At 42.4% G+C, this 26,327-nt stretch overlaps 2 protein-coding genes across 4 annotated transcripts in view; one reads left to right on the top strand and one right to left on the bottom strand.

The window, feature by feature from the left end:
- The window catches only part of LOC115143989 (neuronal acetylcholine receptor subunit alpha-4-like), an 11,251-nt gene extending 1,720 nt beyond the window's left edge, over window positions 1-9,531 (top strand). Inside the window, exons 5-6 of the mRNA XM_029684524.2 lie at window positions 5,510-6,860; window positions 7,498-9,531. Coding sequence (XP_029540384.1) covers window positions 5,510-6,860; window positions 7,498-7,635 — 1,489 coding nt within the window. The 3' untranslated portion in view covers window positions 7,636-9,531. The remainder of the gene's footprint in view (window positions 1-5,509; window positions 6,861-7,497) is intronic.
- On the bottom strand, window positions 7,949-26,327 carry LOC115143982 (NACHT, LRR and PYD domains-containing protein 12-like). Of its 3 annotated transcripts, none has more exons than XM_065004064.1 (12): window positions 25,532-26,327; window positions 17,302-17,420; window positions 16,405-16,646; window positions 16,086-16,220; window positions 15,491-15,518; window positions 13,161-14,927; window positions 12,689-12,862; window positions 11,905-12,066; window positions 11,648-11,821; window positions 10,341-10,505; window positions 10,134-10,183; window positions 7,949-9,931 (listed from the first exon to the last, which is right to left on the bottom strand). In XM_065004064.1, exons 2-12 carry the CDS (start codon window positions 17,310-17,312, stop codon window positions 9,282-9,284), a joined length of 3,558 nt encoding a protein of 1,185 aa, XP_064860136.1. In that variant the 5' UTR covers window positions 17,313-17,420; window positions 25,532-26,327; the 3' UTR covers window positions 7,949-9,281. The 3 variants fall into 3 exon arrangements, with proteins under 3 accessions (XP_064860136.1, XP_064860135.1, XP_064860137.1); XM_065004063.1 differs by lacking the exon at window positions 25,532-26,327 and adding an exon at window positions 18,887-19,909; XM_065004065.1 differs by lacking the exon at window positions 25,532-26,327 and adding an exon at window positions 18,887-19,916 and having other exon boundaries at window positions 9,849-9,931; window positions 10,130-10,183.

The following is a 26,327-nucleotide window of genomic DNA, read 5'->3' as shown; positions in this document are numbered from 1 at the left end:
TGATTCCTTACCTTTAAAAGTGGTTTAATAGTTCCCTTCTGTGTTGTGTGTAGAGTACAGGATGGACTTCTGTTAGTTTTTATATATAGAAATAACAGGCATTAGTTTTATGTGTCTAAACTGCCTGATGAATAGTAAGGGAGAACTGAGAGGAAAGTAACACTTCTTTTTCCCCTAATTACTCAGATCAATAGAGCTACAGACACAATATGTTATGTCAAGCAAATTATATACAGTGCCTTCGCAAAGTATTCAGGACCGTTGACTATTTCCACATTTTGTTACATTACAGACTTCATCTAAAATTGATTAAATAAAACAAATGATTCAGGAATCTACACACAATACCCCATAATGACAAAGCAAAAACAGGTTCATTTATTTTTCTGCAAATGTATTAAAATAAAAAACAGGAAAAACTTATTTACAGAAGATTTCAGACCCTTTGCTATGAGACTCAAAATTGAGCTCAAGTGCATCCTGTTTCCATTGATCATCCTTGAGATGTTTCTACAACCTGATTGGAGTCCACCTGTGCCAAACTGAGCAATTGGGGAAGAAGGGCCTTGGTCATGGTGGTGACCAATAACCTGATGGTCACTCTGACGGAGCTCTAGAGTTCCTCTGTGGAGATGGGGGAACCTTACAGAAGGACAACCATTTCTGCAACAGATGGAAGCCACTTCTCAGTAAAAGGCAAATGACATCCCGCTTGGAGTTTGACAAAAGGCACCTAAAGGACTCTCAAACCATGAGAATCAAGATTCTCTGGTCTAATGAAACCAAGATTGAACTCTTTGGCCTGAATTCCAAGCATCATGTCTGGAGGAAACCTGGCACCATCCCTACCGTGAAGCATGGTGGTGGCAGCATCATGCTGTGGGAATATTTTTCAGCAACAGGGGCTGGGAGAATAGTCAGGATCGAGGGAAAGATGAATGGAGCAAAGTACAGAGAGATCCTTGATGAAAACCTGCTCCAGAGCACTCAGGACCTCAGACTGGGGAGAAGGGTGACTTTCCAACAGGACTACGACCCGAAGCACACAGCCAAGACAATGCAGGAGAAGCTTCGGGACAAGTGTCTGAATGTCCTTGAGTGGCCCAGCCAGAGCCTGGACTTGAACCCGATCGAACATCTCTGGAGAGACCTGAAAATAGCTTTGCAGAGACGCTCCCCATCCAACCTGTCAGAGCTTGAGAGGATCTGCAGAGCAGAATGGGAAAAACTCCCCAAATACAGGTGTGCAAAGCTTGCAGCGTCATACCCAAGAAGACTCAAGTTTGTAATCATTGCCAAAGGTGCTTCAACGAATACCGAGTGAGGGGTCTGAATACTTGTTTTTGCTTTGTCATTATGGGGTATTGTGTGTAGATTGATGAGGGAAAAAAACTATTTAATACATTTTAGAATAAGGCTGTAACCTAACAAAATGTGGAAAAAGTCTATGGGTCTCAATACATTCTGAAGCCAATGTATGTCCTCTACCATTATCAACTGTAATTTCATTTCTATTGTAATTGAGTTCAAATTAAATAGACCGAGAACAGAACTACCGCAACGTTACTTTTGTACCTGCCGGCAGGGCGAGATTAACACAGCCTATTAACCATAATTTTCTCATCTCGCTTTAATTGGAATGTTGTAAATGTTTTTTCACCATTTTCAATGACTATTCATGCTTAGCCCTACCAATCTGGTGCTCCAGCTGTCCTTGTCATGCACGCTCGTGTCCTAATAGAATAAACGTCTTCATTCTCTTCATAAACAGCAAAGTCATCAGGCATATCCCATTTCCATGGCTTGACAGAATTATAAAGATATACATTGAGTGTACAAAACATTAAGAACACCTTCCTAATATTGAGTTGCACCCCCACCATCAATTTGTCGGGGCATGGACTCTACAAGGTGTCGAAAGCATCCACAGGGATGCTGGCCCATGTTGACTCCAATGCTTCCCACAGTTGTATCAAGTTGTCTGGATGTCCTTTGGGTGGTGTACCATTCTTGATAGAAACAGTAAAAAACTGTTGAAACTGAAAAACCGAGCAGCATTGCAGTTCCTGACACAAACCGTTGCGCCTGGCACCTACTACTATACCCCGTTCAAAGGCACTTAAATATTTTGCCTTGCCCATTCACCCTCTGAATGTCAATTATTTCAAGGCTTAAAAATCATTTTTTAACTTGGTCTCCTCCCCTTCATCTACATTGATAAGTGGATTTAACAAGGGACATCAATAAGGGATAATAGCTTTCACCTGGATTCACCTGGTCAGTCTATGTCATGGAAAGAGCAGGTGTTCTTAATGTTTTGTACACTCAGTGTATATTTTTAACCACTAACCTGTCAATAAAAGCTTATGTGAGAAACTGATCCATCAAGTCAATTGATTAAGGCATAATTCTAATGATGTCTTATATCATTTTCAAACATTCAGTCACTTGTTGATATTTTGCTAACAGCAACATGAACTAGAGGAAACATTGGCCTGAGCTTAATGGTTTTATTTGATTTGATTCTAGGTCATCCGTTTACATTGGGTTACTTTCATCCCACCATCTCTCCTGAAACTTCTCCCAGGCTAACAGCCAAGACCAGCTAGAATGATATTTGAAACCCGTGGTATCATTTAGTCACTAGATTGGTTAAGAAAATTACATATGTTTGGAACCTTAAACAACTAAACACAACTCTACAACTAAAAACACCTCCGGGTCCGTTTTTTTACTTACATCAAAACGTTTTGTTGATAACTCGGCGGAATATGGTCAGATTAGACAGTTTTGTTTTGCAGGGAGGTCCTCCTCCACATTAGGAACATGCTGACTTCATTATGTCATTCTAGCTTCTGAGAAAATGGGCACTTTACTTTCGCCCCAGCTCACCTAAAACAATATAACTCCGTGCCCATAGAGAATATGAATACTCATTTCGTTTGACCAACAGCAATAACAGCATAGCCACAACGCTAACATGCTGGGCTGTAAAGCTAGCATAGAATGCTAAAAACAACACAGAGAGCTAGCAGCTCGTGCTCGGTGAACATTCCATTATGACTGTGTACGAAGAGAAAATTCTAAACAAACAGAATTCAGACTAAACGTAAGAATAACGCTTACAGGTGTTGGTGTTTCATACTGAAGAGGGAATGCAAAACAACGACGCTGGACAGAGTGGAATCAGGTGTATCAAAAAGGCAGTTTATTGGTCAAAGTTATCTTGTCCTGCCGTTTATCGTGCACGGACCTAAGCAATGCGACTCTGTGAGGAGTCAGAATAATTAGGCTGCTCAGCCAGAGTTTACAGCAGAATGTATACACAGAATAATGTAGGTGGAGTCTCGTCGTGTTGGTCTTCTGACTGGTCCTGAAGAGTTGGAGGCGGGCCTTGCTCTAGCCAGAGCGGGCCCCATTGGTGCACAGCAAAGTCCTTTGCTCTTGGCACCCGACCAGAAGGGGGGGGGGTAGAGTGTGAGTGTACAGTGCTTCATGAGATGTATGTGTGTCAAGGAAGCGTGGATTTAGGGACTGGTAATGTCTGCTTTAGGCCCAGGTGTTTCCTGTCTTTGCAGGAGTGCATGTAGGGTTCAATGTCAGTGAGATAGTTTGGCACTTCTAAGCTCGTTAGTGTTGCAGGCTGCTCTTTGTAGTTTACAGGGGAGTATATTTGCGTGATGGCAGCTGTGTGTCCTTCGGATAATCATGTTATTGCACACAGGCTCTAGACTTGACTGAGGACACTGGGCCCAGAGTTATCTGAGGGCATCCGGTTTAACCAGAGCTTTGGTCTGCTAGTAACGCTTTATATTAGATTATTTATATAACACAGGCAACACATTTCACTTCTTTTACTGGACATGTAATGATATTGTCACTCTTTTAATGACATAATTAGAAGATATAATGACAGAATTAGCTGATTAAATGACAGAATTAGCAGAGCAGAAACAATACATACCTTTTCACAAGGTCATCACTAGTTACCACACCAACTCATAAATCCCACCTATTTCCCAAAAATCGGATTCTTTTTTTACCTTAACCATAACCTTAACCACACTGCTAACCTTATGCCTAACCCTAACTTTAATTAAGACCAAAAAACAAATGTTTGTTCTCGTGATTTATTACGATATAGACTTTGTGACTGTGGTAACTAGTGGAAACCTTCTCACAAGAGCAGAAGGAAAGAGGAAGTCAAATGGGCAATGCAACAAGTTCACAGGAAATGGACCAAACCATTTTACAGTTCAAAGTTAATATTTTCTTATACCAACTCTTATGATCTTAGATGATAGGTACAGGTAGATTTTACTATTATACCAACATAGTCATGGAAATATAATACGGCAATACCACAGTAGATCATTATTTCTGAAATAGAATAATCCCTAAAGTGACCTGATTGACCCAGTCCACTCTAAGATCATCCTGCCCAATCAACAGTGCCAGTCAACAATAGCGTTGCATGGGTCAAATCCCTGGAGAAGCCAAGCAAGAAAAATTCCATATTACAACCTGTGTTGTGATAATTGCGTTGTTTGCTCTATAACCTGTTAGTTCATATGCCTTGTAACCATGATGTAAGACCTAAGGCCGAGACAATAAGAAGACACAGTGGCAGAATAAATTCAACCACACCTTTGTTTCATCACAAAACCAGAGAGAAACATCTGTCTGGCGAAGTCCACACAACAAACAGTTACATGACAACAGCATGTTCAAGAAAGTTAATGTTTCCAACATTTTCTAACTACTAAACAACTATTGATTAGAACCATGGAGAGTTACCGCAACTCGCAAAGAAAACAAGCCCTGCCTCCACTTTTCCAGCACCATTTCAACATCATCTAATCACCTATGTTAAGTCTACTACAATGGCTAAAAGATGGAAGGACCATCCACACCTGAGCTCACTCAGTTTAGCTCAACGCTGATTGGCTATTATTTTAAAATAAAACAATTTCAAGGGAGGCCAAATGCTCGTTGGCTTCCCTTGCAATCTATGCTACTGGCGGCAACATCATAGACATAGATGGGCTACACATACAGAGACAGAGGAGCGCTGTTTCATTCGCTTGGATGCTTTCTCCGGTGAGATATATTCAGCCTCTTGCGAATTGAAGGAAATGTATGAAACACAAAGAGACTAAAGATTTTGTATCTTTTCTTATTTTTTCAATATCCATTTTTGGGTGAAGCCTGACTTCACTTGGCTTCACTTGGCATCCATGAATACACACCACTAAGAGTCTAAGTGTCGTACCCCTGGTATATCTAAATAAAATTGTATTTTTTTATGTGGCGAACCCACTGCAATTCGACTTCACTAGGACATGCTGCAATACAAACGTAATGTTTGTATATATAGCCACAGCCACTCTTTTCTACCATTGATGACTAAAAAACAATGAGAGTGGACGGGCAATTTATCTTTATTGTGTAATCTGTCAGGCCATTCTTTAACATACAATCAAGCTCTATCTTGCCTTCTTATCTCTAGTGCAGATGGTGATTTCTCCGTGACCCACCTGACCAAGGCCCACCTGTTCCACGACGGGCGCATCAAGTGGGTTCCCCCGGCCATCTACAAGTCCTCCTGCAGCATCGACGTCACCTTCTTCCCTTTCGACCAGCAGAACTGCACCATGAAGTTTGGCTCGTGGACCTATGACCGCACCAAGATCGACCTAATCAGCATGGCGGGCAATGTGGACCAGATGGACTACTGGGAAAGTGGCGAGTGGGTGCTGGTGGACGCCGTGGGCAACTACAACATCAAGAAGTACGAGTGCTGCCACGAGGTCTACTCTGACATCACCTATTCCTTCATCATCCGGAGACTACCGCTGTTCTACACCATTAATCTGATCGTGCCCTGCCTGCTGATCTCCTGCCTGACTGTCCTGGTGTTCTATCTGCCCTCTGACTGTGGAGAGAAGATCACCCTGTGTATCTCTGTGTTGCTGTCTCTCACCGTCTTCCTCTTGCTTATTACCGAGATCATCCCGTCCACCTCGCTGGTTATCTCGCTCATCGGGGAGTACCTCCTCTTCACCATGATCTTCGTCACCCTTTCCATCAGCATCACCATCTTCGTGCTCAACGTACACCACCGCTCGCCGCGCACGGACACCATGCCCCGCTGGGTGCGCCGCGTCTTCCTGGACGTTGTCCCCGGCTTCCTGTTCATCCGGCGGCCTGCCGCGGTCAAGGACAACAAGAAGAGACTGGCGGAGGCCATGCAGAAGAGGGCCATGCTATGGGGTGAGCTGGAGGCTGAGCTGGAGGTCCAGGAGATCCTGGCCCGCTCCCCTTCTCTCTTCTTGGGCCGACCCATGGAGGGTTCCCTGCCCCCCAAGCTTCCCCAGCAACAGCAGCAGCCCCTGGACAAGTCCAGCCAGTACTCTATCCTCCCGGAGGAGCCAACCACCTCGTCCCAGCCAGGCTGCTCTCCTCTGTTCCTCCACCCTCTCTTCCCGCCCAGGGACAAGCACCACGCGGCCAGGCCCAAGATGCGTTCCCTCAGCTTACAGTACGGCCTGTGTGAGAGGGAGCAGCCCCAGACCAGCATCCGCTGTCGCTCGCGCAGCATCCAGTACTGCTGCCTGCATGAGGAGGTCTCCTCCATGGGTAACGGCATGCAGCGGCCTCTCTCTCAACACCCGTCCCTGATGGAGGAGAGGAAGCAGAGCTGCTCAGCTGTCTGCAAGTATCACTCAGGCCTGGCCAAGGAAGCCAAAGCAATGACCAAGGACCAGCGGCTCCTCGTCTTATCCCCATCCATGAAGATGGCCATGGAAGGTGTGCAGTACATCGCAGACCACCTCCGTTCAGAGGATATCGACTTCTCTGTAAGCAAGGGTCTCATCATTAACATGTAAACTGATGAGGCAGATCTATAAGCACAGACCCAGGCCCCTTCAGTTTATCTACACTATTTGCACTCTGAAAATAGAGAATATGGTGCGTCAGGGCACCCTCAGTTTTAGCAATTTGTGTGCTGAAGATATATATTGTTTATTTCTACGGATAATTATTTAAAATATATCAAAAAAGGTACATGGCACAAAACTCAATCGGGCTTTACAGTTAGGAATGCCAGTGGATACATGACTTGGCATTTGCCGCACAATGCCATATATTTCAGAGCACAATGCTGCATACTGTATTTCAACGGTGCGGCAGGGTAGCCTAGTGGTTAGAGCGTTGGACTAGTAACCGGAAGGTTGCAAGTTCAAATCCCCGAGCTGACAAGGTACAAATCTGTTGTTCTGCCCCTGAACAGGCAGTTAGTTAACCCACTGTTTCTAGGCCGTCATTGAAAATAAGAATTTGTTCTTAACTGACTTGCCTAGTTAAATAAAGGTTTAAAAAAAAAATGGTGAACAACCTGAACCGTAGGAACACAAATTCTATAAATTTCAATATTTCAACAGTGATTCATTTTGTGTTTGAAGTAACTAAAAACGAATTTCTGTCATTATTCAGGTGAAGCAGGAGTGGAAGTACGTGGCTATGGTCCTAGACCGGATCTTTCTGTGGTTGTTCATCTTGGTGTGTCTCCTGGGGACCCTCGGACTCTTCGTCCCTCCCTGGCTGGCTGGAATGATAGACCTATCTGTCTGACTCCAAACACTTCTGAAGCCATTGACCCTATGCACATTCAAGTTGTACAACTGATGAACAACTCACTTGCCACAATTTTGTTCTGCACAACATTAATCACACAAGCATTGTGGAGACTGCACAATGCTTGTGTAAACATTTGTGTGCAGAAAATATCAGTTGTAATGACAACCATTGTGTCAAATGCATTGTATATCAGTTGTGCAGACCTGAGTGTGAACAGGGCCATGGCGGATGTCACCAATGGACAGGAAACCTTCTCATTAATTAATTAATTGTGAAAAGGCATTTGTAGATAAAAAGTGACACATAATTGTTTTGGCAATGCTTTATTTTCCAGAAGCAGATGGAGCCAAAGGTCTCTAATGTGAAGGACTGAGAAGTTACATTGGGATTGTGGAAACATAGCGGTAACTGCCAAAATAATGAAAACAATTGAGAAAATGTGGTATACAAAGTATATTGAAAGCAGGTGCTTCCATACAGGTGTGGTTCCTGAGTTAATTAAGCAAATAACATCCCATCATGCTTAGGGTCATTTATAAAAATGCTGGACAGGCCATTATTTTGGCTACTATGGCTCTGCCCCCATAGAATGGCAATGCTCCCATCCACAGGGCATGAGTGGTCACTGAATGGTTTGATGAGCATGAAAATGATTTAAACCATATGCCATGGCTTTTTTAGTCACCAGATCTCAACCCAATTGAACACTTATGGGAGATTCTGGAGCGAGGCCTTGAGACAGGGTTTTCCATCAACAAAACATCAAATAATGGAATTTCTTGTGGAAGAATGGCGTCTCATCCCTCCAATAGAGTTACACTAGAATCTATGCCAAAGTGCATTGAAGCTGTTGGTGTATGTTGGTGTTCCCTTTATTTCGGCATTTACCTGTATCTCTACCTGATACTATCCGGAAACAATAGGAATAATAAGCAAATAAAGTTTTATAAAATTATGTTTAAAAACAGCTTAATAAAGCATTAGAGCATCATTTCTAACAATATTTAAGCTAGTTTAAAACACAGAGCCTTAGGCTAAGTTTACAAAGGCAGTCCAATTCTAATAATTTGTCCAATTACTGGCAATGTTCTGATTGGTCAAAATATCAAAATTGGGCTGCCTGTGTAAACTCAGCTAAAGTAGCCTAGATGGGACATATTTTAATATCCAAACAAGGAATCTTATTCTTAAACAGAAGAGAACATAGAGGATAGTGGCTCTGTCCGGTAACAGTGGGTGAAGGTAAATACTGTACATTCTCTTGGAAATTAGGTCTCAACAATATTCCTCTACTTCTAGCATTAAGTCATTTATACCTGAAACTTACGCCTATTCAATCCAGCTGTGCCCTACAGCAGCTACTATGTTACGTAGGTGGTATTTTCCTAAAGCTGTAAGGTTTAACGTGCTCTTAAATCTTGTTGTAATCAACACATTTTCACATTGACTTTCACGTTTTTATCCTCTTTCTCTGTGCTCTAGTGCTGTTGTTGTTTCACTTGCAAGAAAACTAAAATTCACAATGCAGACGTTTTTCCCTCTTGTGAATGTTATTGTGATTTCTTCAGGGTCACCTTACGATTGAAACATCTACCACAATCATTGTGTCAAATTAGGAATAGAGAAACATTTGTGCTTCTTCAGTTTCTGTAATGGAAAAGATCTTTATGAAGAACGCCTCCAATTAAGGAAATACCACCCATTTCTTGAAATTCTTCAACCGATGGCCTCTTAGCCTCTACAGGATTACTGGCAACCCCAAAAGACACTGAGGAGTTTGTACTCTGGATTCCAAATGCTGGATAGAGGGGCTCAGTGAATGTGGTCTGAAAAGTGTAAAGGTGGGTCATTGTGTCAGAGGAGACCTCATAGAAGGAGACAGTTCCAGCAGGATGGTCCAAAAACACTCCTACTCTCTTGTTTTGCTCAGATAGCTTTGGAGGGGAGGTTATTTTAGTGGTTTCATTATTGTAGTCGGCAGAGTCATGGTATTTAGAGCAGGCAAGACACCAGGAATTGCCATTGGATCCAAGCTTACAGACACGACCATTTCCTTTTCTGCTGATTCCTTTATATGCCACTCCTATGACAGTCAAGTGGCCACTCCCCTCTGCCTCCCAGTAATGGCGCCCACTCAGACCCTCTGTACACAGCACCTGTGGACAGTCAAATCTCTCGGGGTGGTCAGGATACAGCTGCTGCTGTCGAACCCCTGTCACCTGTCTGTTTCCTTGAGACAGAGATAGGAGTCTGCTTACTGTGTTTAGGTCTAGAGTGGGCTCACAGGCATCTGTGGATGAAAAGAGAGGTTTAGAGGAGGGGAAATAAGCTGGATCAACCCAATGTGTCCGTATGTTTAAGTCATGGGTGGGATCTGAACTACCTCATCACTAAAGTGTCTTACCTCCACTACATTTACAGGAATAATGAATGTGTTATTTTAGTACATTGACCAAAATAGATGAGATGTTAAAACAAAGAAACATACATACACTTCTTAAGCAGCTGTGGTTCTATCCAGATCTCTTCATTATGGTCCACACTGTGGCAGAGGAACAGAGAGTGAGTGAGTGAGTGACAAGGAATCAAGTAAAGTGTTGCCATTGAAATTACTGAAGGTCAGAATTCAATCTTGTGGTTCAAATAGGAGAGAAATATGCATACAAATGAAAAGATTGGCACAGATTTACTGTACTAACTTGAGATTACAATGGGCCTCCTCCAGTTTAGCAGAAAGAAGCTTCACGCCTGAGTCTCCTGGGTGATTGAAGCGCAGGTCCAACTCTCTCAGGTGGGAGGGGTTTGACCACAGAGCTGAAGCCAGAACAGCACAGCCTTCCTCTGTGACTTTACAGAATGACAGCCTGCAGAGAAAAACAATTCTGGGTTTTACAACATGACTGAGGCTGGTGAGAGCTGAAATATGAACCTCTTTTCAGAGATACACTACTGTTAAAGCATTTACATCTACATGTTGGTTATTTAGCAGACTGTCATGATCGTGTAATGAATAAATGGACCAAGGCGCAGCGTGCATAGAGTTCCAAATGTTTAATTAATGAAACTCACCAAAACAATACAGAAAAAAAAAAAAGCGACCGTGACGCTATGCCGTGCCGTGACGCTATGCCGTGCCGTGCTCACAAGCAACCATACATAAACAAGATCCCACAACAAACAGGTGGGAAAAGTCTGCCTAAATATGATCCCCAATCAGAGACAACAATAGACAGCTGCCTCTGATTGTTAACCATCCAAGCCAACCTAGAAGTAAATAAACTAGAATGCCCACCCTAATCAAAATAGAGAATAAAGGATCTCTAAGGTCAGGGCATGACACAGGCACGCTTATCCAGCATTCAAATAGGGTAGGTAAGAGAACCACATATCACACTCATTGTAAGTATAAACTTTCTAAAACATCTATCAGAGAAATCAGAGCAAGTGAGGAAAGACAAGTGTTAGAGCAAGAAAGACAGTAAGGTGTTTTTATGATCTAAGGGCTAGATGACATCAGAATGACATACGCATAGCTTTGTTTTGGCAGTGTCAAAGGTGGAACTGTGTTAGAGCTGTCAAATCCACAATCAGCTCGGTGCGTTACCTGATCACAGACACTCTGCCATTGGATACAACGAAACCACACCTGACCACACCTATAATCCGACAAATCCCATGCAGCCGCGTTACAAACACTCAAATTAGACTGATGCATAAATCCCCCGTCTAAATGAACATGAAAACATGCATTAGCCTCACATCAATGGTTTGACATTGGAGAGTCATTATTTCTAACATCGATAGAGCCTACACTTTCTAGCGCCATTTTGAACATCTAACACAGTAGGGATATAAGAAAGGGACTGGTTTGTGACACACAAGAGCAGATGCTCACCGATGTCACCTCATACTGCAGTTACACCTCCAACGCTGGTTGACGCTGCTTAACGCTCAATCTGATTGAATCCAAGCCATAGTAATGTACAGTATGTTCGTAAATACTGACCTCAGTATCTCTAGTCTACAGTTTTGATGGCCTAGTCCAGCAGAGAGCAACTTCACTCCTGAATCCTGCAGGTCATTGTGACTCAGATCCAGCTCTCTCAGGTGAGAGGAGGTTGAGCTGAGAGCTGAGGCCAAGTCTTCACAACAGTCTTCTGTCAGACAACATCGATTCAGCCTAAATGAGAGAAATAATCATATTACAACACACTAGGCAACAAGTAGCCATAAAAAGAGGAAAATCACAAAGTAATGACTGACCTCAGTTTCTCCAGTTTAAAGTGTAGGCTCAACAATCCAGCAGCAAGCAGCTTCACTCCATAATCCTTCAGTCTGTTGTAACTCAGGTCCAACTCAATAAGAGATAAGTTAAGAGAGACCAATATTTCACAAGACTCTCCTGTGATGCCACAGCCAGTAAGTCTATAAAGATGTGAGAACATACCATTGAAACAGGCTGGGATGAACTTCCCAAAAACATAAACATCATCTTTAGCATTAAGATTATTGTTCGTCCATTTTCTACCAGTGTACTTTTAAGATGATCTTACTGCTAATTATGATCAAGGAAAACAGAATGCATTAGAGCTCTGAAAATCAACCTCAAAGGGATTGTTTGGGATATTGGCAACGATGCCCTTTATCTACTTCCCAAGAGTCAGTTGAACTTGTGTAAACCATTTTTATGTCTCTGTGTTCAGTGTGATGGACGTTGCCAACTTGCGTTAGCGCAATTGAAACTAGCTTTAGGGCAAGCAAATGCTACTGTAGTTAGCCTCTAACTTCCTTTACACTGTACAGTCATATAAATGGTATTCACAAGATTATCTGACTCTGGGGAAGTAGATAAAGTTCCAAACTATGTCTTTTAACAAAACAATCCAACAATATTACAGTTTCTGGTTTTCTTAAAACGTCTTAAAGCATTGTAGGTTAAGGGCTTGTAATTCAGCATTTCACTGTAAGGTCTACACCTGTTGTATTTGGCGCATGTGTCAAATACAATTTGATTTGGTGATATAAAGATGTCTCCAAATGTACTGACCTCAGTGTCTCCAGTTTGCAGTGTGGATCCTCCAGTCCAGCAAAAAGTATAAACTCTCCATCATCAAACAGCTCACTGTTCCTCAGGTCCAACTCTCTCAGAGGTGAATATGCAGATTGGAGAACAGAGGCCAGTGTGTCACAGACCTGATTTGAAAGAGTACAGCCAGACAGTCTGCAGAAACAGAGAACATATTATTTCAGTCTGATGTTGTGCAGGCCATGGCAAACTGTTGAATCCTATTTTATTTGGTGTCTGCTGAGTAGGATCGGTTCATAATAACTTGATCTCATGCAACCTGTTGTTCTGATAAAAAAATATATATATAAGTGAAATGAAAGCAAACGCACACAAATGGTTAGGGCTATTAGGTCTCTCAGCATACATACATATTATGAAAAATGTGGACTAGAATTATTCAGATTTCATCATTTTCTGGTATGTGTGAGATTAGTCTTGACTGAAGCCTTACATTGCCTTTCTGCAGTTTCTTACAGCTGGGAGCAGTCTGTCATGCCCCTCCTCTGATGTGTTGTATTTCACCAGGTCAAACTCATCCTGCACCTCCTCTGACATCAGAAGCACATAGGCCAGTGCTGAGCAGTCAGCAGGTGACAGTTCTTCTCCAGACTCAAGGAACTTCTGAACGTTCTCCTGAACTGAATTGTCCTTCATCTCAGTCAAACAGAGGAAAAGGTTGATGTACCTTTCAGGTGACACATGATGTGCACCAGGATTCTTGAGGTATTTTCTAATCTCCTCAACAGTCTCTGAGCTGATCTTTGTCTTTGGCAGTAGGCCTTGCAACAATCTCTGATTGGAATCCAGTGTTATGCCAACAAGGAAGCGGAGGAATAGGTCCAGGTGTCCATTTAGACTATTCATGGCTTTGTCCACCATCATCTTCAGCAACTCATGCAAGGGAAGCGCTGCAGAAGTATTCTCCAGGAAAGACTCAAGGGCCTTGATGTTGTTGCTCACACAGCAGTGAAAGACATGCAGTGCAGCAAGGAACTCCTGAAAGGTCAGGTGCACAAAACAGTACACCTTTGAATACAACCCACACTCTTCTTTCAGGAATTCTGTGCAAAACTCTGAGTATGTTGAGGCTTCACTAACATCAATCCCACAGTTTCTCAGGTCTTCCTCGTCGAATATGATATTGCCCTCTTGCAGCTGTTCAAATGCTAATCGTGCCAGATTCAAAATGAAGATTTTCTTTGATGCCAAGATCTTCTGTCTATCCCTCTCATTCTGCCCCTGATACTTTTCATTTGCCAGGTTTATCTGAATGACCATGAGGCGAGCGTACATCTCAGTCAGAGTTGTAAGGATCTCTCCTCTCTCATTTCTCTGTCTACAAAACACATCCTCTAGAACCTTTGCAGTGATCCAACAGAAGACTGGTATGTGGCACATGATGTGGAGGCTCCTTGATGTCTTTACATGTGTTATGATTTTGTTGGCTAGTTTCCCTTCACCGAATCTCTTCTTAAAGTATTCTTCTCTCTGCGTGTCAGTGAATCCTCGTACTTCTGAAATCCGGCTGACCAAGTCACGGGGAATCTGATTTGCTGCTGCTGGTCTGGAGGTTATCCAGAGGAGCGCTTTGGGACACAGAGTCCCCTTGATGAGGTTAGTCAGCAACTCGTCTACTGATGAGATCTGTGTCATATCAAACAGTGTCTCGTTGTTTTGGAAATCCAAGGGAAGTCTGCTTTCATCCAGACCATCAAAGATGAACAGAACTTCACCATCAGTGTAGTTCTTTACATCTTCTATCTCAGAAAGTTCAGGGTGAAAGCCATTTAAAAGTCCATGAAGACTGCATTGTTTTTTAATCAGATTCAGCTCTCTGAAAGGAAGCACAAATATGAAATCTACATCTTGATTGGCTTGTCCTTCTGCCCAGTCGACGATGAACTTCTTCACTGAGACCGTTTTTCCGATTCCAGCGATGCCCTTCGTCAGCACAGTCCTTATGCGTTCCTCTTCTCCATGTGATTGTTTAAAAATGTTATTACAGTCGATAGGGGTGTCTGGTGATGTTTTTCTCCTGGATGTATATTCAATCTGCCGAACCTCATGTTCTTTATTAACCCCTTCACACTCCCCCTGTGTGATGTAGAGCTGTGTGTAAATCCTGTTAAGGGGAGTTTGATCTACTGCGGTGCCTTCTAACACCAATGCAAACTTCTTCCTCAGACTGGCTTTGTATGTCTTGAGAATATCATTCACTAGAATGAAATGTAAACAAAAACATGAAGTTCAAGTTATGAAGTAAAGCACCTTACTCTTATTGTAACCCTCTTTTGAATAAGTTTACTCTGTCACTCAGAAGATACTCAAAGTCCCATAACAAAAATTCATGTGGAGTATATTGCTCCAGCTAACTGATTCTGAGAATCAAACTTATATCACCATTTTGAATTAACACCAGATCAAAATATATTTATGCTAAGTTGAATGAATTAGATCTGGGGAAAATGCCTAAATCTGTGGTGTTGTTTTTTTGTGCTGTCAAATACCAGGTTGTATGGTACGCCTGGGGCAGGCGTAATGAACTGATGCTCAACTCACTGGAGAAACAAAAGAGAGAAAAGACAGAGACTGAGTTAAAGTAGTCCACCATTCTATTCCTAAAGAGGACAATCATCATTGATATAAGGTGTCAGGAAATTGAATGTGCACAATAAAGTGTATAGGGCCGTACTTTAGTAGTATATAGAACAGTAGCAACACTTGATGAAGAATAGGCAGTAGATAGAATTACAAGAAATACAATGTTTGATGCCTCACCCTTGTTGTGTGGAACAGCTATGTGGGGCTTCTAGAAATAATAAAGAAAAACAATAATTATTGTAGGAATCCTACAGTTCTGAATATGAATTTAAGGAATCCTGGAGTAAGTAAATCAACCGTATGACAACACATCAGCTACCATCTGACCTGGGCAGAGAATAGTTGTCAATACCAACTTTTCAAATACTTACTGTAAGGTAGTCAAATATAGTTTACATAGAGTTTCAACTTAAAGGCAACTTTTTTCTTCGATATTCAAATACAGGTCTCAAAAAAACGAATCATATCTGAAAGTATTTTGAATAACTCTCAGAAAACCAAATAATATTTGAAAGTATTTGATTATATGCAAGTTATTTGAAAAAAAAATGTATTTGATGGCTGCCAAATACTGTATTCAAATAGTTGTAGTCACCTCCAAAGTAACTATTTGTTCCCCAGGGAAAATAGTTACTTTCCACAAAGCATAGTTAAAACTATAGTTATCCCAGGTCTGCACAACACAACACAACATAACATCTGACCTGAGATGTTTCACTAAAACCGGTATCTGTTCATACAGACATCAACTGTGTGAGAATGATAAAGTGTTCACCTGTTTTTGGCACAGTGATGATGATGTCTCTTACAGTAGAGTTGTAGATGAATGGGGCGATGATAGTGCTTCCGTCCTGAGCTCTAATGGAGGTTGGGATAGAAACTACTCTATGCTCCTCAACATGCTGGTCTTCTGTTAATTGAGAATCAAACAGAACAACATTGGCATAGTGACTTGAAAATTGGTGGTGAACATTCTAATTGCACGTAGATCCAAATGTACTTGGTCAATCATTTTGAGCCATAAACATTTTAAGGATACTTTTTCTTACAAATAAATCGGAAAAATAATCATAATTTTCATAAAGGTGTCTTACTTTCTTGGTGTCTAATACCATGTTGTTGTAGTAGGTTCGGTTCAGAATGTGTTCTGGATCTCTTTCCACACTCGGGGCAGCCAGGGTCTCCTGATGGAGCAGGCTGGTCCCTGTAGCTGCCGATGCATTGTCTGCACACTCTGTGTCCACAGTTAAAAGAGACGGGGTCTCTCAGCCCCTGCTCACACACTGAACAGCTGGACTGATGCTCGTTCAGACCTGCCCTCCAGCTCCACTCTCCGCTGAGAGAGAGAAGAGCTATTCAGTGTGTTTGTGTGTGTCTACTTGTTTTCCTACATTATCAGGACCTCATTGTCCTAACATTTCACCCTAATGTCCTGAAAAGGTAAGAAAACAAGTCAGGACATTTTTCAGGTCCTGAATTTGATCAAATGCTATTTTAAGCTTTAGGGTTAATTTGAGGTTTTTGGGATTAAGGTTAGGGTTAGGGTTAGATTTAGGGTTAGGTGTAAGGTTAGGAAAAATAGGATTTTTAATGTTCAAGCATTTGTACAGTCCAAAAACTTCTGGAATTTCACAAAAACATAGCTTTGTGCGTGAGTGTCATGTGTCTGTCACATGTCGTTGTGGCTTTATTGAGGGATGTTGACGCAACATAAAAGACGGAAACAAATAAAAAACAGGAAGAACGACAAATTAAGAAAGCTTGTGCCATCCCTCTGCTGTGGCGAAACTGCCTGCTGAGCCAGCACGAGTGTTTAGCAATCAATACCATTAATAGGAAGTCATTGTCATTGTCACTAATAGGAAGTCATTGTTTATTTTCATGACAGGCGTCCACACGTAGGGTGTTGTATTGTCGGGAGGTAGAATAAACATGTGTATAAGACCATGTATCCCCCTCTTCTTCAATACCCATAGAGGACAAAAACCCACCTGTGTTCCATTACAGCGGATATTACTCAGCACATGCAGTTGGATCCTTCATCATTGTAGACCTTCAACATCTTTTCAACAATGTCTGTCACATCGCCTCTTGGGATGGGTGGGAAGTCCTAGAGAGTCACAGAAAAACCTGAACCAACTCATCTCCAGGACACCCAGAAGGTCTATAAGGGAGTGTGTCATGTTGACAAGCTGAAACATACACGTTAGCATGGCCACCAGATGAGAACTAAACTCTGTAAAACTGAGACTCATAACCAATTTATTTCTCTCTATCTGCTCCTATTATTACTTCAGAACTAAAGGGCGCAATTTTGCTCTTTTCAGAACTCACTTTCTATTTACAGAATAAATCCATAGCAGCAACGTTTCGGTCCGGAGCAGTGAGATCTTTATTTGATTATTTCTTACACACAGTGGGACAAACACAGGTGTCCCACTCTAAATAAAACTAGTTTTGATGCAGTGGAGCTGTGCCCTTTGCTTTTGTTCTATCAGTTTGGTGAACAAATATGTTGTTTTTCTCTAAAAGGGCAGCACGTATACAGTCATTAGTGCTGTGCACATCCCAGGCTGACTATATTTCAGATGCCTGCCAGATCTCACAATGCCACCACTGTTTTTATAATAGTCACGTTCCAGACAAACTACATTTCAGGCATTACATTGCATTAACCAATGGTTGTGTGCCACGTCCTTGACTGTGTATTCGGGCATCAGATTGCTATATCATAAGATGTGGTTAGCTGATATGTTAAATACCAATCCATGCGTTGTGAGATCTGGCAGCTAGGCGTCCGCAATGCAGTCGGCCTGGAACACGGCACTATCTTAAACTGCTTTCTCTAGGTATGTGTTATCTACGGATATCTTACATAACATGGACACGTGATAAAAGAACACTTTGTTCGACTGGCCTGGCCTAAAGAGAGGTATGTGCACAGTCTAGCCACATGCTATTAACGTCATGTTGACGGTTGGTATGCAGCCATACCAATATTTCTAGTTTTGTCAAGTGGGCAGCTTGAAAGCCTGAGACCCACACTGAAAACAAGTGTTGTATAAAAAAAAACATGATTGTGTTATTCTCTATTTGATTTGTCCTTTATTAACTGTACAATTGTTTACTCTAAAAAATAAATAAATGTTTTCTGATCAGTCTCATTGCACAAATACCAATCTGTCTGGATACGTTGAGGTTTATATGTCTCTTCCTGATAAATAACTTGGTTACTGTAAAACTTCTGTCAATCATTAGCCACAGTGGTGAGTAGCCAAATGCATTACAGAAAACAGTTGAACAATTCCTAAGCCATGACGTCTGGAGCAGTAATACTTTACATCAGAGTAGAGGTATTACTATATCATGTGGACAACAATGAAATGCATTACTGGGCCAATAAGTCATCTCCAAAGCACATTCCAGTCCAACCCGCCACAACAGTATGTGCCCACAACTTCGTTGCCTAGGTCATAGTGAATCCTGTAATATAAAACCAAACATTTTCCCTTTTAAGAAAACAAAAACGAACCAACTGGAAATGTATAGTGATATCATCTGGTCTGTTCTGCTTACCCTCTGTTCGTTTGATGGTTATGATGTGCGATTTTCTTCCTGCTTATTACACCCAAGACCTCCTGAGTCTGACTGGTTTCGTTTCAGTTATTGTCAGGTTGATATTGACTGTACTTATCAACAGTCCGTCCTTACAAGCGCCAATCTGCATTTATTTTCTCTCTCTCTCTCTCTCTCTCTCTCTCTCTCTCTCTCTCTCTCTCTCTCTATTTACATTGCCAAAGCAAGTGAAATCGATAATAAGGCCGAGCAAAGTTGAATTATAAACAAACAGTCGGTTAAATTCATGGTTAATGCATCATTTTCAGATATATTAAAAGTGATTAAGAGACGAAACAACAATGTCATTGAACCAATTCACTGTCCAGAGATCAGGGCATTCATCAGCAAAGACTGATAGTATTTTGGACAACCAAATTGAAGTCAAAATTATTGATGAAATCGAAGTGTGTCAGCTGTAGGGTGATTTGAGATTCATAATTTACGTTTTACCGGTACTAACAGTAGTCTAGGCCAACCGTTAACACCAAGATGGAATGCATTTGAAGTGATGGTGCGCCGCCAAGAACAGCTAGCATGTCCTGCAAAGTACATTACCATTGGCACGCGCACACTAATTTGTGCAGATCTGCAGCTCCACAATGACGTGATCGACTGTCTCCAAGGTGGGGGCTTCTCGTGGCAGCCAGACGAGACAATCGAAGGAGGATGCGATGAGCAAAGTTACTGGGCTCAAATTTAGTCAAGCTTGAACTATATAGATTGATGCTTCTAATTGTGCATGTCAAGAACAGCATTTTTTATTTTGATGGTGATAGGCTATACTCTATGGCTGGAATTATTTACCAATTCCACATGAATTTGCCAGACCTAACTTGATTGATCTTTCTACTAGGCCTAGTCTGAGAGGCCTAGTCATATTTGTAGGCTATCGAGATGCATTCAGGTAATGAACTCAATATATATCAACATTTTAATTTAATTACAATTATTTATTGTCAATCATTCTAGGAAATATATATACATTTTAAATAGTCTACTCCATTACCCTATACATCACATTAAATGATGAGATTGGATTGCACTTTTTTTTTCCTTTGGGGGGGGTGTACTGTCACGCCCTGACCTGAGAGAGCCGTTTTATTTCTCTATTTGGTTAGGCCAGGGTGGAATTAGGGTGGGCATACTATGTTTCCTATTTCTTTGTTTTTGGCCGAGTGAGGTTCCCAATCAGAGGCAGCTTTCTATTGCTGTCTCTGATTGGGAATCATACTTAGGTAGCTTTTTTCCCACCTGTGTTTTGTGGGTAGTTATTTTCTATTTAGTGTCTGCACCTGACAGAACTGTTTTGTTTTTTTGCTTTGTTATTTTGTTCGAGTGTTTTTGAGTAATAAAGAATCATGAACACTTAGGACGCTGCGTTTTGTCCATGCCTTCCAACATGAGATGTTACAGAACTACCCACCACCAAAGGACCAAGCAGCGTGGTAAAAAGGACGAGTGGAGATCCTGGACGGGAAAGGACCCTGGGCGCAGGCTGGAGAGTATCGCTGTCCAAGGGAGGAGATAGAAGCAGCAAGAGCGGAACGACGAAGATACGAGGAATTAGAGGAACGGCGACGAGACCAGGAGTCACGACAACAACGGGGGCCCGAGAAGCAGCCCCCAAAAAATGTTTTGGGGGGGACACGGGGTGATTGGTGGTGTCAGGATTTAGACCTGAGCCAACTCCCCGTGCTTACCGTGGGGAGCGTGTGACTGGTCAGGCACCGTGATGTGCAAGGTGTCTCCAGTGAGAATTCACAGGCCGGTGCGCTCTGTGCTAGCGCCCCTCATTTGCCGGGCGGATCCAGGACGGGTTGTACCAGCTCTACGCTCAAGACCTCCTATGCGCCTGTGCCACGCACCAGGCTTCCAGTGCATCTCCCCAGTCCTGTGAGACCTGTTCCGGCTCCACATACGAAGCCTCCAGTGATAATCCATGGCCCCGGAGCCTCCCGTGATGATCCATGGCCCGGAGCCTGTAGTGATGATCCATGGCACCAAGCCTCCAGTGATGATCCATGGCCCGGAGGTTGTAGTTATGATCCATGGCACGAAGCCTCCAGTGATGATCCATGGCCCGGAGCCTGCAGTGAAAATCCAGGGCAAGGAGCCTCCAGCGACGGTCCCCAGTCCGGAGCCTCCAGCGACGGTCCCCAGTCCGGAGCCTCCAGCGACGGTCCCCAGTCCGGAGCCTCCAGCGACGGTCCGCAGTCCGGAGCCTCCAGCGACGGTCCCCAGTCCGGAGCCTCCAGCGACGGTCCCCAGTCCGGAGCCTCCAGCGACGGTCCCCAGGTCGGAGCCTCCAGCGACGGTCCGCAGTCCGGAGCCTCCAGCGACGGTCCGCAGTCCGGAGCCTCCAGCGATGGTCCGGAGTCTTCAGCAATGAGCTGCAGTCCAGAGCCTCCAGCGGGGGTTCCCAGTCCAGAGCCACCGGAGACGATCTGCAGTCCGGAGCCTCCAGCGGTGGTTCCCAATTCAGAGCCTCCGGCGATGATTCACGGTCCGGTTCCACAGAAGCGGAGGGATCAGCGCAGGGAGCGGGGGCTACGTCCCGAACCGGAGCCGTGTCGTGGAAAATCGGTTCAAATATGACGCTATCAAGAACTTTGTGAAATCAATAGGCTTTTAATAAAAGAAGTATCGCAAGCCGGAGTGGTCCGCGGAACACACACTTTTTCAGAGCACTCGCTCTGATTTTATACACACACAACATATGAGTTCATCCCACATGCAAATTAAGTTACATCCCAATCCGTGCATCCTGCTTGTTCAGCCCAATAACGCCCACATCTGGTTTCCATTAGATCCTAATGATGACAAGACCCTTGCTTTGTCCCTGCACTCAGCTCAATGCGTTCTTCTGTATGTATGTTATCTAGGGTCAGCAAACTATGTGTCTCCTCTGTTTTTAGCATGCTCAGCTATACTAAAAATACTATACATTCCTCTATTTTCTAGGCTTGCTTTGTCCCTGCATTTAGCTTAATGTATTCTTTATCTTGGATCAGCAGACTATGTGTCTCCCCTGTCATTCCTTCAGCATCTCCATGTCCTAAGAATATGTGAGTTATGTCTATAATCCATCAGTTGGTCATTTGGCTGACCCCCTCCTTTGTATATCCCTCTGACCTTTGTATGTCCAGCTGTCCTGGCGCCTGTGTGTCTCCTCTAGTTCTCCTCTCCTATACAATAGACAATGCATTTTACCAGAATGGCAAATGCACTCTATAAGTGTATCTCTCTCTTGTGTTACAGTATTTATGTTCCTCCATATATGTACATAATTTCTCCCATATAACCCTCCTCTGGTGCTTTATTAAGCACCAAAAATTACACAAAAAGGACATATATGGTGGAGCATAATTCCAACAGTTGATTAACAAAAATAAAGCTTACAAATCACCTACACCAAACATCTCCAAATAATAACATAGATAGGAGTATAAGATCCAATTAAAAACATTTAAAGAAACCCTAACTAGACCAAACATCTCTAGTATTTCATAAGAGTAAAAGATCTAGTTCGGTCTAGAAACAATAAAAATAATACATAACATTTTGTTGAAGCATGAGCATGTAAGTACAAAGCCTTGCCTGAGGTTATCTCAGTTACGTGAAAAAGAAAAAAATATATAATAAAGCAATGAGTATAATAATAAATTGAATCTGAGAAAACACGAGGCCTCCATGCAGTTACAAAATAAAATTGACACAACATCATTCTAAATTTAAGTTTTCAGCATGATCCTCCCTCTCAGACACCTCTCCAACAAATGTGATACCAGCGATACCAACCTCTGTTAGAAGATTCAGGACATGATCCGTAGACACTTGTAACCGGGATATCCCACTGTTACCTACATGTTTTTAAAATTAACCTAGTATTTAGAAGGCAAAACTAACTTTTAATTAAAAGAAAACAGATATATTAATTGATATACCTATCAAAAACATTCAACAAAACATACAAAAACACAAGGCCGTGAGCAAAAGTAGACCTTACATAGCATCTCTTGTATTTACTACGGAAATGACCCTTTTTGTGGATGTGTATCAGTAGACTTTCTTATGAATTTGGAATGATAGCATATAGAGGTAAACCATCCTTACGAAAATCATGGCAAGCGTAACCACCTCCAGGGACCACTCCATACAGGCAGTTTGGATTACCAAAGGGGCAGTCAAGGGGTCCACCAACCGCATTGCATAACTGTCCATTTTCATCCGTATAGTGGCCTGGGCTACCCGGCACAGGATTAACTATCACCGGAGGGTCAGCTCTTCTTACAAACATCTGTTTAACCGTTGTCTGGATCACAAGTGATTTCACCAAGGGTAAAACACAACAAAATACAATACCCAGAGCCAATAACCCCCCGACCAGCATAATGGCCCTCCTAGCAAACATAGCTCCCCATTTTCCCAATGCTAAGTCCAACCAATCCCAAACATGAGTGTCAACCCCAGCATTTGCCTTAACCTCTTAACTCCACCCGACACGCATGCGTCCCATCTAGCCATCTGGAAATGCAAATGTGCTACGCTAAATGCTAATAGCACTCGTTAAAACTCAAACGTTCATTAAAACACACATGCAGGGTACTGAATTAAAGCTACACTCGTTGTGAATCCAGCCAACAAGTCAGATTTTTAAAATGCTTTTCGGCGAAAGCATGAGAAGCTATTATCTGATAGCATGCAACACCCCGAAATACCTGAAGGGGACGTAAACAAAATAATTAGCATAGCCGGCGCTACACAAAACGCAGAAATAAAATATAAAACATTCATTACCTTTGACGATCTTCTTTGTTGGCACTCCTAGATGTCCCATAAACATCACTATTGGGTCTTTTTTTCGATTAAATCGGTCCATATATACCCTAAATATCGATCTATGAAAAGTGTGTGATCAAGGAAAAAACTGCGTTTTAAAACGCAACGTCATTTTTTTAAATTAAAAAAGTTGACGATAAACTTTCACAAAACACTTCGAAATACTTTTGTAATCCAACTTTAGGTATTAGTAAACGTTAATAATCTATCAAATTGATCACGGGGCGATGTGTATTCAATAGCTCCATGTCTTGAAATCATGTTCGGAAATTTCTACTCCAAAACATCCTGTCGGAGACCGGAAGGAATGGGCTCTCTCTTACTCGTTTGACCAAGAAACAAAGCCCAGGCAATTGACAAGACTGGCGACATCCTGTGGAAGCTGTAGGACTTGCAATCTCAGCCCCATGTAATTTGCTTTCCAATAGACAATACATGCAAGTGGCGCATTGATATATTTTCCAGATTTTGGTGATCAGTTTTTCTTCCGCTTTTCGATGAAACACACATTATGTTATAGTCACAGCCGTGATTTAACCAGTTTTAGAAACGTCAGAGTGTTTTCTATCCACACATACTAATCATATGCATATACTATATTCCTGGCATGAGTAGCAGGACGCTGAAATGTTGCGCAATTTTTAACAGAATGTTCGAAAAAGTAGGGGGTAGGCTTAACAGGTTTTAACCTCTGCTCGTAAACCTTTAAGTTTAGCCATAGCGATTGCAAAGGATCCATTAGGCGCAGTGTTATTGGGAATAAAGGTGCAACAATCATCCCCGAACATAACACAAACTCCACCCTTCTCTGCCAAAAGCCAATTGAGAGCCTGTCTATTTTGCCAAGACATTTTACTGGTAGCCTGTACCTGTTCCCCCAACGCCGTTAGAGCCGAGTCAGTATAGTTAATGAATCTCTGTTGGTTATAGTATATGTAATTAATCCACTCTAAGTTCTTATTTGGTATTATCCACAAAAATATAGATTCAAATCCAGATTTAACTTCATCTCTTGCCTTGAACTCCCGAGGTACCCCTCTAGGCTGTCCAATTGCATCAAGGTATACCTCAGGTTCTTTCTCATACGCCCTCTTAACTCTAGAGTTAACATAGTCATCATGGGGTGATTTAATAATGGTTACCTGTTGAATTGCTCTAACTAAGGTACAAAGACCCGTCCATCCATCTGGCAGTACATTCAACAGTTTGTTTTTTCCACACATCCAGAAACTATCCGCAATACCTCTGTCCTGATTTTTTTGCATAATAAGAGATGGCGCAACCTGAGTTATTGTACCACACACCCCTTTTCTATTTACCACCAACCCTTTATCTGTATTTCTACGAACCCCTGCAGTCTCTAGTACCCAAATAGTATCACATTCTACAGTGGTGTTTCCTACATCAATTCCTTCGGTGTTATGGCTGTAAAAACATTCATATTTTCCTTTAACCACAGTACTTCTGTCTAATTGAGGTCCATTTAATTCAGTTCTAATGTCATAGGCAGCACAATCCTTGTCTCCCAACCCAGTCTCATTTAATATGGTTCTGCCTCTAGTGCTCCCTCGAGCAATCCTACATTCTATGTCACACAAGGGAATAAAATACTTTGTCTTGGTACAATGATCATTTTTCCAATTTGCACAGTTTTTAAATGATGCTGGTTCAGGAACTATTATGAGATCCGACAAAGGTGATTTACTACACAATATACAATTGTCCATTATGTGTTTGTTTGCTGTATACTTAGCCCATTTGTACCATTCGTTTTTCACCTCTTCTTCCTGTGTGGTGTCCTTGAACGGTTCTGAGTCTGATACATCTATATCTGTCATCTTTGCAATGTTCTTGTCTTGAGGTAGGTCATTAGAGTTTGTCAAAAAGTTCCAAATCACATTAAAGAATCCCTTTGGTTCTGATGTGTCAGGTCACATCCTTTGGGGTCCCAAACAACTTCACCCTTTGTTATATGATGCGTCTTTCCACAGAGTGGCTCCTCCGGTAGAGGTTTCTTCTTCCATACAGAAACTGTCCTTTGTTCCCCTGGTTCTGTTAGAATTTGCGGCGGAACATGAAACTTAAACCTGTCAAAATATCCTGTCTTTTCACCTCGTTCGACAGGTTCCTCTCTTCTCTTCCTGTTTCCACCCTACATCTTGATTGTGCGTGAGTCTGTTGTTGCTATACTAGCGTTCACTGTCACTTCTGTTATGTCAATGTCATTGTTCTTCTGTGGTTCTAACTTCAATTGTTCATTATGGAGACAATTCAAGAGCTGAAAAGTCAATTTTGGGGAAATCCCCATTTTCTTCAGCTTGCTGGACTTTTCCTCCTCTTTGTGGGGTCTCTCCTTCTGTTCCTTGTGAGGCCTCTCCTCCTCTTTCTTCCCCTGAGGCTCCCTCCTCAGGCCGGACTGGGCTTCCATCTGGAAGGTGTCCATTTCAGGGAAGAGATGTTCCCATTCTTTAGGCGATACCTCGGGGTCCCACTGTAGAGGGCTTCTGTCAAAGAGGTCTGCCCCAACAGGTATATCATCAGGAGTGGCAGACATGTTACC

This window comes from Oncorhynchus nerka, linkage group LG2 (assembly GCF_034236695.1).
Source record: "Oncorhynchus nerka isolate Pitt River linkage group LG2, Oner_Uvic_2.0, whole genome shotgun sequence".
NCBI lineage: Eukaryota > Metazoa > Chordata > Actinopteri > Salmoniformes > Salmonidae > Oncorhynchus > Oncorhynchus nerka.
Note: the sequence above shows the minus strand (reverse complement) of the source record. Positions and strands in the feature narration are given on the sequence as shown.

Excerpts from the sequence above, each read along its gene's own strand:
- LOC115143982 (XM_065004064.1), bottom strand. Across the intron at positions 14,928-15,490 it reads CATAGCTGTTCCACACAACA|AGTGAATGATATTCTCAAGA; the intron begins AGGGTGAGGCAT and ends ACATTTCATTCT. Across the intron at positions 9,932-10,133 it reads ACCACAGCTGCTTAAGAAGT|ATGCCTGTGAGCCCACTCTA; the intron begins GTATGTATGTTT and ends TTTCATCCACAG.